The sequence below is a fragment of the Triplophysa dalaica genome, chromosome 6, assembly GCF_015846415.1.
Source record: "Triplophysa dalaica isolate WHDGS20190420 chromosome 6, ASM1584641v1, whole genome shotgun sequence".
Lineage (NCBI taxonomy): Eukaryota > Metazoa > Chordata > Actinopteri > Cypriniformes > Nemacheilidae > Triplophysa > Triplophysa dalaica.
In genome coordinates, this window is record NC_079547.1 from 14,230,667 (window position 1) to 14,245,821 (window position 15,155).

Below are 15,155 nucleotides of genomic sequence, written 5' to 3' on the forward strand. Positions count from 1 at the left end.
GTTAGCCACTTCCTTAATTTACGTATATAAATGGGGTGGGACCAAGAGTTTAGTGGGCGTGCACGAGATCCTCGGTCAGAAGAGACAGCGGAGGGAGGTAGACTAAAAAGCGAAGGGTTTCCTGAGAAGTGTGTTTATATATTCGTTTGAAGGTTCTCGCACCGTGATAAGAGGAAGCGTGCGGTGTTTTTGTCAAGCCTGTATGCTTGCAGAAGTGCGTTGCGGCAGCTACGATTTGACGATCACTTCTGTAAACGTCTAGTCGATTGTAACAGGTAAGTCAGTAATGGATAGAATGTTTTGTGTTAGATGACAACAGCCATAAGTTTTAAGTGTTTACGTTTTGTGTGTTACGTTGTAAGAGATGAATAACACAGTACTTCTAATGTATATGACTGTCATGAGCAGTGTTTTATCTTTGTATGTAAATTAGTAGAGCAACGACGTATTTAAGATTGGGATTTTTCAACTGTTTTTGGGGGTGTGCTGTACGATGCGCATGAGGTTGTTAGCAAGGAGCGCATGGTGGTGCATGTTGTGGGTGTTTTGTCATTTTATTTAGTCTTGTGTGTTTTACAAAATAAACAGCAATGCTTTAAAAATATTCATCCAGTCATACATTGTTAATAATCGCCAAACTCCGTGAAATCCCCATAAAAGTTGTCAATCCAAACTCGTGCTCTATTATGAAGTCATATGATAACATACAAAATGTAATGTTGCTTTCCAGCAACACAGTGTCATTTGAACCTGTAAGACCAGTTGTCAATGGATGCATATGATGTCAATGGCTTCTCTAATTTTCGTCATTCTACATATTATACATGCATGTATTATTATGTTTTTAGTATGTCACAGTGGCAAAACTTGCGGGAGCTGGATACAGTGTATCAGCAGAGAGTGTCTGATCTGTACAACAGGGATGAATTCCCTATGGATGTGAGGCATTACCTGGCACACTGGATTGAAGGCCAGGACTGGTAAGCAGTTAACCTCCATGAGAAACTAGTAGAACCTGCAGAACTGCATTTAGAGTGCTTGTTTGTGCTAAGAATGTTACATCATCAGAATTGTCTATATTTAAACACACTCTATACCAATCATCGTGTGTTTGTGTTATAGGGAACGTGCGTCCCGGGAGCCCTCCCTCGCAGTGCTTTTGTTTCAGGTGCTTTTGGAGAATCTGGATAACCAGTTCAGCCGTTTCGCTCAAGACAGAGAGAGTTTCCTACTGCAGCGCAATTTCAGACGCTACAAACAAAATTTTCAGGTCTATTCACCTCGTAAATATTGTCTTTGTTAATGCTGATCGAGTTTAAGCAATCACAGATGTATGACAATGTTTGTGGGCCTCCAGATGTATCAAGAGGAGCCTTATAATCTTGCTGTTATTATTCACTGGTTCCTGACAAAGGAGAAGGAGATCTTGAATGATGCAGATCTTGCACAGAAAGTGAGTTATTAAAGCCTCTTTATCATCATCATCATTGTAATTGTCAACATCATTATCATCTGTTCTGTCATCTCAGGTGCAGACGTTGCAGGTTCAGCCAGCTCCGATGGAGATGGAGAGCCAGAGAAAAATAGAAAAAAAAGTAAAAGAGCTTAAACAAAAAGCAGAGGTGGGTGTCTGATTATATTCTTTGTGCATGTTTGTGTGTGTTTGTAACTGGTGATGATGATCATTTTTGGTAACAGGTGATGGAGCATTACATAAGATGTTTGGAGGAGCAGCAGGACGAGTTTGATTTTAAATATCAGACAAACAAAATGGACTGTGAGATCACACACTGTTTATTATTACACTTTCCCTTTTGTCAATCTTATTGCACTGTATATGGTTCTCCATATAAAAAGAGGGATTTGTGTGCTCATGTCTTTTTTTTTTCTAGCTGGCCCAGCAGAGGAAAAGAACGTGCAAGATCAAGTACTCCAAAAGATGCTCAACGCACTTGATAAATCCAGAAGGGTAACCGCATGTATTGTACATGTTCATGTATTATATACGGTGTATTTTATTTTATACACTGCCCGTCCTAAAAAAAGTCACACACACTCAAATATTTTGTTGGACTGCCTATAGCTTTGATCATTTGAGCTTTACATTGGTCATTCAGGTAGTCAGCTGACCTCATTATTGGGCACATAACGTTGATGAACCTAGACCTCCAATCCAAGGGGAGGCTCTTACCTATTTGCTTAGTTAAATCCAGTTGGTGATTTTGTTTTTTTTTGGACGGGTAGTGTATATTATATAGCTATATATATAGTGTGTAAGGGAATATAATAATAATAATAATAATTTATTTATGGGCGCCTTACGTGACACTCAAGGACACCTTACAAGCAATAAAACACATAAAACAATTTACATGCTGCAATTAAAAAAAACAATAAACACATAAAATGTCACCTGTATGCCTGCCTATAAAGATGTGTTTTCAAACGAGATTTGAAAGTAGAGCGAGAATCAATGTTGCGAATGTCCTGTGGAAGCAAGTTCCAGAGATAAGGAGCCGCATAACTAAAAGCTTGAGATCCCATAGAAGCCAAACGCATACGAGGAAGAATTTAGGAGAATATAGATGAGGATCTAAGAGTTCGACAGGGAGTATAAATTGAAAGTAGGTCCGCTAGGTATGATGGAGCCAAGTTATGTAGTTCTTTGTTAACAAGAAGCAAAATTTTGAATTCAATACGCAGAGTAACAGGAAGCCAGTGAAGTTGTTGAAGAACAGGAGATATGTGATCCATTTTAGGAGTTTTAGGGATTACTGGTGCAGCAGAGTTCTTCAACTTGTGTAAGAGTTTGAAGGGAAGATCGTAGAAAAGAGCATGATCCAAAGTGTTAGAGAAACTGAAACTGCTAGACAAATTTATTTTTTTACCTACAAGAAGTATCTTTGTTTTACTACTGTTAAGATAAACAATTTATTTTGAAAACCAAAATTTAACTTCAGACAAACAGTTAGCAAGAGAGGATGGAGGAAGTTCAGAAGTGGGTTTTGAGGATAAATAAGGCTGGGTGTCGTCTACGTAACAGTGAAAATGGATACCATATTAAATAAAAATGGTTCCAAGTGGCAATAAATAAATAATAAAGGACCCAGAACTGATCCCTGTGGGACACCTGTAGTAATATTTGATGATTTTAGATTTGAACTAGCCTAATTGAACAAATTGAGGATGGCTGGAGAGATATGATGCGAACCAAGCCAGAGGAGTAACAACAGTTCCAATGGACTGCTTTCTGTCTAAAAGGATTTCATGAGATAGTGTCAAATGCTGAAGTTAAACCTAGAAGAATTAATATAGATAAGAGTCCTGACTCGGCTGCTACTAACAAGTCATTAAAAATCTTGACAAGGGCAGTCTCAGTACTATGATAGGAACGAAAACCTGATTGAAATTGTTCGTAAAGGTTGTTCACTGAAAGATGCTAATTTACCTGAGCCGCAACAATCTTTTCCAATTTTTTTTATAGAAATGTCAAATTAGAGATTAGACGAAAATTCTCATAATTATTTGGGTATGTACTTGGCTTCTTGAGGACAGGAGATAGTATTGCAGTTTAAAAAAAAATAGAAACAGTTCCAGAAATGAGAGAAGAATGGATGATCTCAGTAATAAAAGGCAAAAGAACTGACTGATAGATTTTAACTTACTGAGTTGGAAGAGGTAGTTGGTTTAGATTTCCGAATAACTAAAGTTATCTCATCTACTGTTGGAAGTTGAAAAGTAGAGAGATATAATGCAAACAGTAAACTTGACATGTTTTACGAACTGTTTCCCAACATTTTAATTGTACATAGTACCACATTCCTGAAGTAATATATAATAAAACGTGTTTACATACTGTATATATATCTGAATGAAATAAATAGACTGTTTCATCGGACACGCGCCTGGCTCAGAGTTAACTTCCGGTCTGTGTTTGGTTATAATATAACAGTTTATTTTATATTTAATTTATGTGATTATTTCAGTGAATATTATAATATAGATTATTTGCCGAGACCTACCGGAAGTTAGGTTTGGGCCACATAACCTTTGTTTATGTTGTACCCACAGAAACCCACTATTGAATCTCTTTTGCATAACATTCTGTTCTAGTTTCCCTGATAATTGTCTGCACTGTTAACATCCTTGTCTTTTATTCTTGTCTCAGAAATTCCTGGCTGATGTTTCGACTATGATGAGCTCTGCAAATTGTCTGTGCTCGCTGCTTGTAGACGAGGAACTGGTGGACTGGAAGCGGAGGCAACAGATATCTTGCATTGGTGCTCCAGATGATACAAGTCTGGAACAATTAGAGAGATGGTAATCCAGAAATTCCATAGCAAAACAGCTATTTTTTACAGTTGTATGGGCAGTTTGAATCCGTTTCTAAACTCTTTGTGGTCTGTTTTTTTAAGGTTCACCCAGACAATAGAGTGTATGTTTCAGCTTCTGAAGTTCTTACAGAAGCTTGATGAGCTGGGGGGGAAGATGACCTACATAAATGACCCCATCTCTGCCCAAAAAACACCCTTAAAGGAAGAATCAGAAGGTCTCCTTACTCGTTTGCTAAAGAGGTACACTCCAACACATACAGGGCATATTCAGCTTTGATGCTTGTATGTTGCTTTATATATGTGTCATTTTTCAGCGCATTTGTGGTGGAGTCTCAGCCAACCATATCTCAAGGTCGAGGGCCACTGATGCTACGCACAAATTCCCAATTCTCAGTAAAAGTCAGGTAATTTTAACATTACACAACGCACTACACATTAAGTGTAAAAGAATACACATCAGTTTTGCCCATAACTACATATTAAAACACTTATGGTTAATTGTTGTCATAGGTTCAACAGCTTTTGTTAATATTAGCATGTTGTCCTGCATATGCCCCCTACTTATTTTAAAGTTTTTTTTTGGCAAATATCTAATCTTTGTTCATGTCAATCAGTCCTTGTTCTTGTTTAATTCCTGTCAATGTGCCCACTGCCTAGGGCAGGGGTCTTCAACTACTTTTCTTTGAGGGCCAGATACCAAAAGTATAAATCGTTTTTTTATATAGTTTTTTAACATCTCATTTCTTCTGTTATTTTGTATTTCTATTATTTACTGCTTTTTTCTTCCTTTTATAGTGTTTTTGTTGCTGTTACTTATAGGCCATATAAATTGCTAATAATTAACTCACCCACAGTCCTCCAGTACATCCAAGGTGTGGGTGGAATTGTTTTTTCAAGAAGATATTTATGAAGATATTTGGTTAAATGAATTAAAGTTAAATCAATAAAAGTCAAAAACACAAAAGTAATCTCTGCCCCTTGTGACGTTAAATTAGAGTCATATAAAGTGAGTCAATTGATCTGTGAAAGAAACTGACGGCATTTGAGCAGCCTGGTCACTAAAGATTTTCCCTTTTTTTCTGATAATTTTTTTTTCTAAACCAGACTAAAATATGGATCAATAATTAGGAATAATATTCCTAATCCTTACAATACAACTGCGAAAATGAAGACCCCCACCCCATGTATAAAATCCTGGACACGCCCCTTTATAAGACGTCAATCATTATGAGCTCCGGGAATTACATTCGTATTGAATATAGCAGCATTTTGAACTTTTAAAGATGTGGCGTCTCAGGAGGACGTGCATTTAAAGCACACCGTTCTAAAAGTGTTTCCATTTATTTATTTAGTTAAAGGTGATTGACGGGCCGCATTTGTGTGGACTGACTCAGTACTTAAGAATTCTGAGTGTGGCCATTGTTGATTTATATAACATTGTAAAAAAATGTTTGACCTTTTATATTCTGTGCAGATTCTTGTATAAAGTTCCAGAGCTCAACCATTTTATGAAAGTGAACGTCTTCATTGAGAAGTAAGATATCTGCTTGTTTTCCTTCTCATTTTGTTTATTCAAATGTGTCTTTTTCAGACCCTAGAGTCTAATACTCTGAGATTTAAATGTATGGGGTTTGCTTGTTAGATTTGAAGTTTCATGAGGAAGAAAGAATCTATGTTTACAATGACAACAAGTGGTATTTCATTACCTTGTTTAAACAGATTTGTGACTAACTAACAAGTAAGCTACTATAATCAAGCTTGTGCACTTAAGTTGTGCATCTTTTCAATACATTTCCCTTTAAATTCTAATACTTCCATTGTCTCTCGTGTTCTCTTCACCCTGTACTTTGATTTAGGGCGGCTGCAAAATTAAAAGGGTAAGTGTCTCCTTACTGAACACATACTTGTTCTTTGTCAACTTGCACCGTAACTAAAAACAGCAAGATTCATAGTCATATTCATTATCATCTTTAAATGGAAATCAACTGCGTAATGAGTCTATAATGGAAAATATTACAGCATGCATATAACCATAAAAATAGCTGCCTGGTGCAGTTGTGCAAACCATAAAATGTGAAGCTTGTTCTGGCACACCCTTGCAATCACAAACATTGAACATGCCACTTTGTCGTATGATCTCTCATTCCAGTAGCATGCCATGGTATTTGACAGCATATGATAAGCAAGCCAAAGAAAAAAGAAAAGACCGAAAAATACATTTTCTAATCACTTTGCCCTAATTTGTTTTATGAAATGACAACGATATAAGTAATAATGTAGAGTTTCAGAGCATGAAGAGATTTAGGACTGTAATAGTGATATCAGGCCTGACTATGTCTCCCTTCCATGTGTGTTTCTCATAGGTTTCGAAGGTTTAACGTTCTGGGAACTATAAGTAAAGCCCTTAACATGACTGAAAGTTTGAATGGGGGTATGGTGGCTGATTTCAGACATTTGGTAAGTGATTATAGTGAAATAAATAGATCCTTTTGCTGCATGATAGCCGTTGTAAAACCCGTAATATGGCTGTAAAGTGATGAAATCCTGTATCACCTTGAGTTACTCCTGCGGGTTTTGGATTTATTTAAATAACAAACACCAGTCCTGTTCAGCTCTGTAAACTGCTAATATTGTAGTCATACAATACTTTTGTAGTGTGCTTTTGTAAGTGTATAATACATTTAACATAGAATTAATATATGTTTGTGTTTGTTCTCAGACTTTGAAAGATCAGAAAGTTGGTAGTGGGGGAAAAGGAATCAGTGATGTAAGTTTACGGATGTCATTAAAAATATACCCCAAATAAAACACGTTACATAACAATTCTGAAAATAAAATCAAATAGGAATGTTTAGCTTTTAGTACAATTTATAGTTAGTTTGAATGCTAATATACAAAATATTGCTTTTAAGGGCTAATTGAAGTTAACTTAATGTAAAAATAACATAAATTAGATAAAAATCTATACAAGCTGTATAAGTTTAAAAATGAATGGAAAGGAAATAGCTGTTGTTCTGTATATATTTTGTATAATTTCTCTTTTTGTCTTTTCTAACAGCTCCTATTGAGTGTAACCGAGGAACTGCACAAAATACATTTTGAGACACAGTTTGACTACCAAGGCCTGTCCGTGTCCTTGGAGGTAAAACATCCTCATTCAAAGCATTCCTGTTTCAGAGACCTTGCACAAAAATGTTCTAATCGTATCTCCTTTCTGTCTCTTAGACCTCTTCTCTTCCTTTTGTGGTCATTTCTAACTCCAGTCAGCAGCAAAGCGCCTGGGCATCTGTTTTGTGGTTTAACATGCTGTGCTCGGATCCCAAGGTTAGAAGCAATAGTTATACACGGTTTATTGTTTGTTTGCATTATTTGCAAATGATCATAGTAATAATAAAGTAAAACATGTATTTCATATCCTAACTGGTCACTTTGTGTATGCGTCTAGAACTTAAATTTTTTTGAGAGCTCTCCTGTAGCCACGTGGGCACAGTTTGGGGAGATGTTGAGTTGGCAGTTTGTCTCATGTGGAAACCGTGGTCTGGACAGCGATCAGTTGGAGACCCTCGCCATCAAACTCTTCGGTAAGCTTGCAAAACATCTTTGATCAACAAAATGTAAAACTTTGCATATGGAGACCAGTATTCTTCTCTTTGATAATAATGTAATTTATGTATACATCAGATAAACAAAGCAGTTATGACAACTGTACGATATCCTGGGCAAGGTTCAGTAAGGTAAGAACAGATAAGCACAAGGTTTTTTTAATGTCTATTACCATGTATGTGTTTGTTTTACTCCTGTGTTTATTTTAGGAGAACATACCTGGTACAAACTTTAGCCTGTGGGTGTGGCTGGATGGTGTTCTCAACCTGGTTAAAACCTACCTATCTGATCTTTGGAGTGATGGGTACGGATACATTAGAATGACCCCAACTGGAGTTAGGATTCATAGGATTGTGTTTTTAATACCCGTATGCTTGTGCCCATAGGTCGATAATGGGTTTCGTGAGTAAGGGGAAGGAAAAAGTTTTGTTGAAGAAGAAACAGCATGGCACTTTCCTGCTGCGTTTTAGTGAGAGTATCAGAGATGGTGGAATCACATTCAGCTGGGTGGAGTATTCAAACAACGGTAAACCTTTAAACGTACTGTTTAACATTGAAATTCTTTCAAAGACAAATCTTTGTCAACAATACTTTTAAATGTTATTTTCTTTATCATTCAGGCACACCAAATGTGCGTGCAGTGCAGCCGTTCACAGGCACAGACCTGAAGCAGATTGCTTTACCCAACATCATTCGCAACTTTCAGATCATGCAAGCAGAAAACATTCCAGTTAACCCGCTCTGTTACCTATACCCCAATACTCATAAAGACCAGGCCTTCGGCAAGTATTACAGCGAAGAGACTGGAGGTGAGTGTTGTTCAACTACACACCGAAAGTCAAAGGTCTTTAGCTGAGTTCAGACCACCAGCGACTGTGTCGCCAGTCTCTCGCTACAAGGTTGTTAGAAGGCGTTTCTAGCTTTGGTTGTCCTTGAAAAATATATAAAACAAAAACTTCAGTAACAGACGAGAGACGGATGATGTGAGCTCCGCTGTGGTACTCCTATTGTTAGTCGCTCATCATATGCATAATGTTGAGCAAATCCCAACTTTGTCGAGTCACTAGACATGCCCACTTCCTGTCGCCAATGGTCACTGTCGCTGGATGTCACTTTGCTACCATTGAAATGAATGACATCGCCTCGCTTTTTCGCTGGTTGTCGTTGGCGGTCATAACGGGGCTTGACTCTGGTCTTCTGTCATATAAAGGCAGAGTATAAAGGGATAAATCACCCAAAAATGAAAAATCTGTCATTACTTGCCCTCTCCTCATGTCAAACCTGTAAGACATGGATTGGTTCTCTGTCCATGCGAGAGAAGTGAATGGGTACCCCAGTTATTTGGAAGAATGTTAGCCATTTTCAGTTCTGGGACATCATTCAATAAACAAAACAATTCCTTAATTCTTCAAAACCTCTAATTGTGTGTTCAATATATATTTTTTTCTACTTTGCTAGTCAATGATTTCTCAGAACTGAAACTTGCTAAAATTCTTCCAAATATATTTTATTGAGTTCAACAGACCAAAGAAATTTATACATGTTTAAAACAACCTGGGAGCGTCAAAATGATCAATGATGGGTAAATGATGACAGAAATTAAATTTTTGGGGTGAACTATCCCTTTATCCTTGACGGGCTTTCATAACATCTGATGAGAATATGATATGAGACCCCAACTAAAGTGGCAAAATAAGATATACATGACCTATATAATAAATACAACAAGACCTATTTGTCTTTGTTTACCTTCAATGTGGAGTCAATGAAAAGAGTTTTTGGTTTTATTTGAGTGTGAACAAATCGTGCAGCCTTAATGCAAAACAATGCAAATGTTTTGCCAGTCAATTTGTTAAGGGGGTAGCATCATCAATGTTTTTGGTGAACTGCTGTCAGTGTGATGTTTAGCAAGGATTACCAATAAATCTGTTTCACTACGTGCCCAATACTTAATTGATCAAATCTAACCTTAATCTTGATCCTGTTTCAGATGAGATTCCTTACCTGAAGTACCTCAGAACCAAACTGGTATTTGTCTCTGAAGAGTAAGTTTGTTTTATTTATTGTCTTTTTTTTGCTGTGGTATGTGCATTTCAGGAGCATGTGCTGTTTTGTTTCATGCGATGCATGGAAAGTGTTTGCATATTCACCCAGAATCTATTAGTAGTTGCATAATTAGATAAAAACAAAGATAACACAAACCTTGTGTACACAATTAACACACTTCTGGTACATGCATGTTAATATGTACTGTATTAGTGGCAGAGACGTGCGTTTTCCAAAGTTGGATATCACTTTTGGCCACTCGGTGTTGAAACAAGCACACACACACATTAAAATTTGTATTTATATACAAAAAAATACAGGTGTATAAATTAAGGCACTGCACAATACAAAAACTATTGATTTACATTGAAGCACATTGGAAATTACAATGGAACATCACAAGAAACATCAGAAAACAGAGCAGACAGTTCCCCCTAGAGGTTTTAAAGGTTCTGTGAAAGACAGTAGAGGACAGAGACTTGGGGAAGAAAACACACGCTTACAGTATAACATCACTATAATAATATTGCAATATTTTTTTGTTTACTGCTTAGATAAGGTTCAATGTGACATTGTTCAAAGTAAAGTGCAAATGAAAGGGTGTAAATGCAAATGTTCTATGTATAGAAACATGTGCACAGTAGAGTTGCAGTTGACAGGCAATGTAAATAGGAAAAGTGTGATGCACAATGATAATACAGTATAAATAACAGGTCTGCAATGACTGTATAAATGGAGAGGAAGATTGAGTTGAGAAATAGTTGTAGTTTATTGGTTTACTGATCTCCATAGTAAACTTAGTGCTCTTTGCTTGGTTGCTGCAGGAAAGGATGTACAAACTCCAGAGAGGAGCCAGTTTCTGACCCACAGCTAAGCGGTGAGTCCCACCTCCACAGCCCCTCAGCACATCCCTATCATGATTCTTACTCACTTTGCATGATCAATTGCTGGATTCTTCTCTGCAGTCTGTACCTTTCAAATGAATATAGAAATAAAGAGACCAAACTAAATTTCTTCAGATAGTCCTCTTGCATTTAACAACTTGTTTACAGTCCCCCTGATCTCATCCTACCCACCCAAGTGCATCTTATGTAGAGTGCATGAGGGAACCTTCAGATTGTTTAATGGGCTTTGACTGTTTTGTGTCCGTGGGCATTTATCCTTCTCTGCTTGGATACAACACACAAAATTATTCCATAACAAATTTAAGAGATTTTTGAGTGTGGATGCATGACTTAAGTTAACCCTTCAGGTTGAATGCCTTTTACATACACTGATTTTCTGATTAAAGCCCATTGGATGACGGCAGTTACTAATATCTACCAAAAAGGACATTGCCAGTCAAAATTTCGGACAGACCCTTTTGTAAGGGTCATTTAGTAGTCGCTATAGTTATTTTACTGGACTTATTTAAAACAACTCTTTCCCTCTTGTCTCTTTTTTTTTTCAGACTCTCCTTGTTCTGAGGTGGACAGTGATGACATGCCACCACCGTCCGAAAACTCACCAATGTTCTCCAGCTTCTCCAATAATGCCGATTTAGTCAACAGCATATTGGAAGACAACCTTAGCAGCGTTGCAGAGACAGTTAGCCACTTTTCATCCTCATTCCTCCAAGACCCTCCTCCACAAATAAATGTGGAAGACCTTTTTCCGGAAGCACTGTCACCAGACACAGATGATAATGATGCATTGCGAAATTTTCTAAATGGTCCAAACATGCTGAATGAAGTTAACAGTCGCTTTTTGCAGGATGAACAAGGATTTTTTTTAGATCATTTTGTGGAGGAAATTGGCTATTCTCTTAGCAATCCACTAACCCCCTGAATTTTTGCTTTTAATTCATAACCCATGACCAGCTTATTTTGATGTTCACATATAATTACACAAATATCTGACTCACTGAAACTATACACTTTATTGAAGCACTAGTCATGTGTTAACACCTGCTATGTTAATCGGGCACTGCGAATTGCGAGAATCTCATGAACTGCACAGATGTTTTTATCTGTCAGATCATTATTTGTTAATCACTTAACGTTGGGTCCTGATCACCCCGTCGTGGTATATTCTGTTATACGTCGCCAGCTTTACATGATTCCACATATTAATCGTGCATGTTTATTTTGAATTAATATGTAGTATTCAACTGACTCGCAGTCCCCGGATGACCCTTTGTTATTAGTTTTAAACACTTGTTATGTAAGGGATAGGAAATAAGCAGTCGGCCGTTAAAGCGAAATAAGTCCCGACAGTGTGATCAGGACCTGACCTGGACCTGGTTTTGTATCACACTGAAGGGCCTTATTTCATGATAACAGCCAGCTGCTTGAACATTATCCTGCTTATTTCATGGCTACTTACCACATGAGAAAAAACGGTGGATAAAATGGGAATTTTAAATATTTTGCCCGAATGCAGACCTTCCGCTATGAAAGCCGTTTAGTTGTGGTTTTAAAGTAAGAAACGACATTCAAACGTCACAAACAGGCAAATTGGTTTAATCATTTGTAAATATAATGTAATATATGATACTTAAAGATATATCTATAATTATTTTTTGTGAAATATTGAACTGCACCTCTCAAAATGATTTGCAGCATCCGGGTTTACAGGGTGTTATTAGTTTTTAAAAGTCACAACTGGCCAATCAGAATCAAGCATTCAAATGAGCCTTGTAATAACAAGGAATAACAGACCTTGGAATGTCACGACTAATCCGTCAGAATCAAGTATTCAAGAGCGCTGTAATAATATAGAATTAACTCACAAGTAGAATGATTTAATTGAAGAAATGAATGGTAAAAGACATTTGTCTCCATTTTTAACACTTAATTATTTGTGGGAATATGGTAATATCCTAAAACAGATGCTTGATTCTTTATTTCACAATGTTACTTTTGTAACATTATTAATATGTTTATGATGCTACTTTTGTAATCTTCTAATAGTAAGATGAGGCTTTATATATCTGCAAGTCATGATATTTTTCAATGAAAAACTATAGCAGTGATTTTTATTCTAGATTTACCTAAAATTACCTGTGATGTAAATTAATTGTAAATGTCTAGTGGCAAGCAAAGTTTTCTCTTGCGTTGTGTTAGAACATTAACCTCTACTTGTCCTTTTTTTGCATCACCATAGGCCCCCTTTCAGTTAGTTGTTAACATTGTGACAAGTTTTTGTGGGCGGAGCATAGGTGCAGAAAGATTCCGTAGCCGCATTACTAGCGGTTACAAGCATGTTTTGATAGCTTTTTTTTTTAATAACTGGAGAAAATACAATTTAATTCGAAACATGTACGGTCAGTAACTGCCTGGGACTGTTACTGTTGTTTAAAATGTGAACTTTAACAGAAGGAACCAGATTGGCCAACCTGTATACACTGACTCAATAGATGGATGAACTGTAAGGATTACCTTCCATACCAGTTAAGAGGTCTGACATCTACACATAACAGTTAAAGAAACCAAGAATGTTTAGTAAAGAAGAACTGAGAACGTATAACGTTGCATGTTAAGATGCTTATATACTCCATGGCAAACGGCAAAAAGTGCTACTTCTTTACACACTTGAGACATAAAATGAAATTACTCACTGTTTTCTCTCCCCACATCTACTAAAGCAAAAACAGTTTCCCATGTTTAGTTTCCCGTCGTTGGCTAACTGCTAAGAAAGTTAGCATATATATGCGCTAAAATGGGAGAATAACTTATCATGTTTGCACACCTAATCACAACAACGGGGGAACAAGTTACGTCTTTAGGCACATACCCAAATCATAATCCGTACCTATAAAAGATATGACTTTATTTAACTTCAAGCGATTTAAAGTGTATAGTGAAAACGGCAGCATGTTTGATGATCAAATTGTTTCTGTTGCCAGTCTTTTTGTTTGGCAATGTCAGCAGGTAACTTTATGTGTCAAAATATCAAATTGGAGACTATTCAGTCGATTGTGGTACCAAACTACAAAACAAGATGATATTTCAAACTCCTTTTGTAGCCGAATCTTTGGTGGTTTGTATTGACTGCCTCTAGTTTTGCCTCCAGCTAGCACCGTGGACATAATCTTGATGTCGGCCGTAAATGGGTCTATTGGGGCATATTGTTGGGAAGTATCTTAATGTGTTACTTGTAATATTGCACTTTTATTGCAACTCAACTGGATTCTTTTTATAATTTAAAAAAACATTCGATGGCTTTTACTAAATTGCACAAGCCCAAGAAAATAGAAAAGTACAATTTTCCTGTTTCCAGGACTGATGGCTGATTCAGCATTTACAAATCATGATTAGTCAAAAAAACTATTTATAGCTTTGGTAAAACAGGAAGTTGCGCTTTGCGATTTGGGACTTCATTTATTTGCACTTTTTAAAAAATTAAAAACTTAGTCAATGGTAAGTTTTTTTTTTCTTAGTTTTGTTAATCTGTTTATTTGTTTCCCATAATGAAAGACTTGATTTGGTCAAGGAATTTCTGAATGTATGACCTGGTATTGTACCTTTATCCCCTTATTGACTCATGCTGAAATTGTCAAGGTTAGTAATCCTTTACTATGGGAATTTTGAGTCAGAATGTATGCTTGATAAAACTGCCATTGGCAGAGAATGGCAAAGAAATGCACTTCAGTGGAATCCAGACGCATAGAATGCTTCTGATTTCTTGTTAAACTTAATGATTTTTACTCTCTTTTTTTCTTCATGGCTTTGTAGACATGTATTCATTTATATTGGTAGAGCATGTTTTTGTGTGTTTTTTGTTTGTTTATGTGATTACTGGATTAAATTCTATGCCATGTATATAGTCAGGTATATCTCTTTGTGTTGTCTCTCAACAGTTTGCTAGAATGTCATAATCATGATTTGTCATGATTGAACCAGTCAGTATCCATTCTAATACTTTTAGCCAAAATTCACATTCATTTTTTTGTTTGATTTGTCACATTTTCCACTATGATTTATGTTCAGTTTATATATTAATAATTTGCAAACTAATTATGCATTTGTAATCTGGAAACTCTTGTCTTTTTTTGAATTAATAAAATTTATGGAAATAAAGGTATCTTCAGTAATGGTGTTTTTCTGTTGACATCACAGTTGCTAATTTTCATCAAACCCTGTCTTTGCCTTCACTCATGTGCCTGTTCCTTTGTTGCAATGTGAGGAATTT

At 36.5% G+C, this 15,155-nt stretch overlaps 1 protein-coding gene across 1 annotated transcript; it reads left to right on the forward strand.

Annotated features, from left to right (window-relative positions):
• The first annotated feature begins 91 nt into the window (after nucleotides 1–91).
• On the forward strand, nucleotides 92–15,047 carry stat2 (signal transducer and activator of transcription 2). Its single transcript, XM_056749773.1, has 24 exons — nucleotides 92–275; nucleotides 849–980; nucleotides 1,123–1,270; nucleotides 1,358–1,453; nucleotides 1,530–1,622; nucleotides 1,699–1,777; nucleotides 1,893–1,969; nucleotides 4,169–4,320; nucleotides 4,416–4,574; nucleotides 4,649–4,738; nucleotides 5,809–5,868; nucleotides 6,191–6,211; nucleotides 6,698–6,791; nucleotides 7,054–7,101; nucleotides 7,393–7,476; nucleotides 7,560–7,658; nucleotides 7,780–7,915; nucleotides 8,016–8,068; nucleotides 8,147–8,241; nucleotides 8,324–8,463; nucleotides 8,558–8,746; nucleotides 9,928–9,982; nucleotides 10,808–10,860; nucleotides 11,434–15,047. Exons 2-24 carry the CDS (start codon nucleotides 850–852, stop codon nucleotides 11,808–11,810), a joined length of 2,529 nt encoding a protein of 842 aa, XP_056605751.1. The 5' UTR covers nucleotides 92–275; nucleotide 849; the 3' UTR covers nucleotides 11,811–15,047.
• The last annotated feature ends 108 nt before the right edge of the window (nucleotides 15,048–15,155 follow it).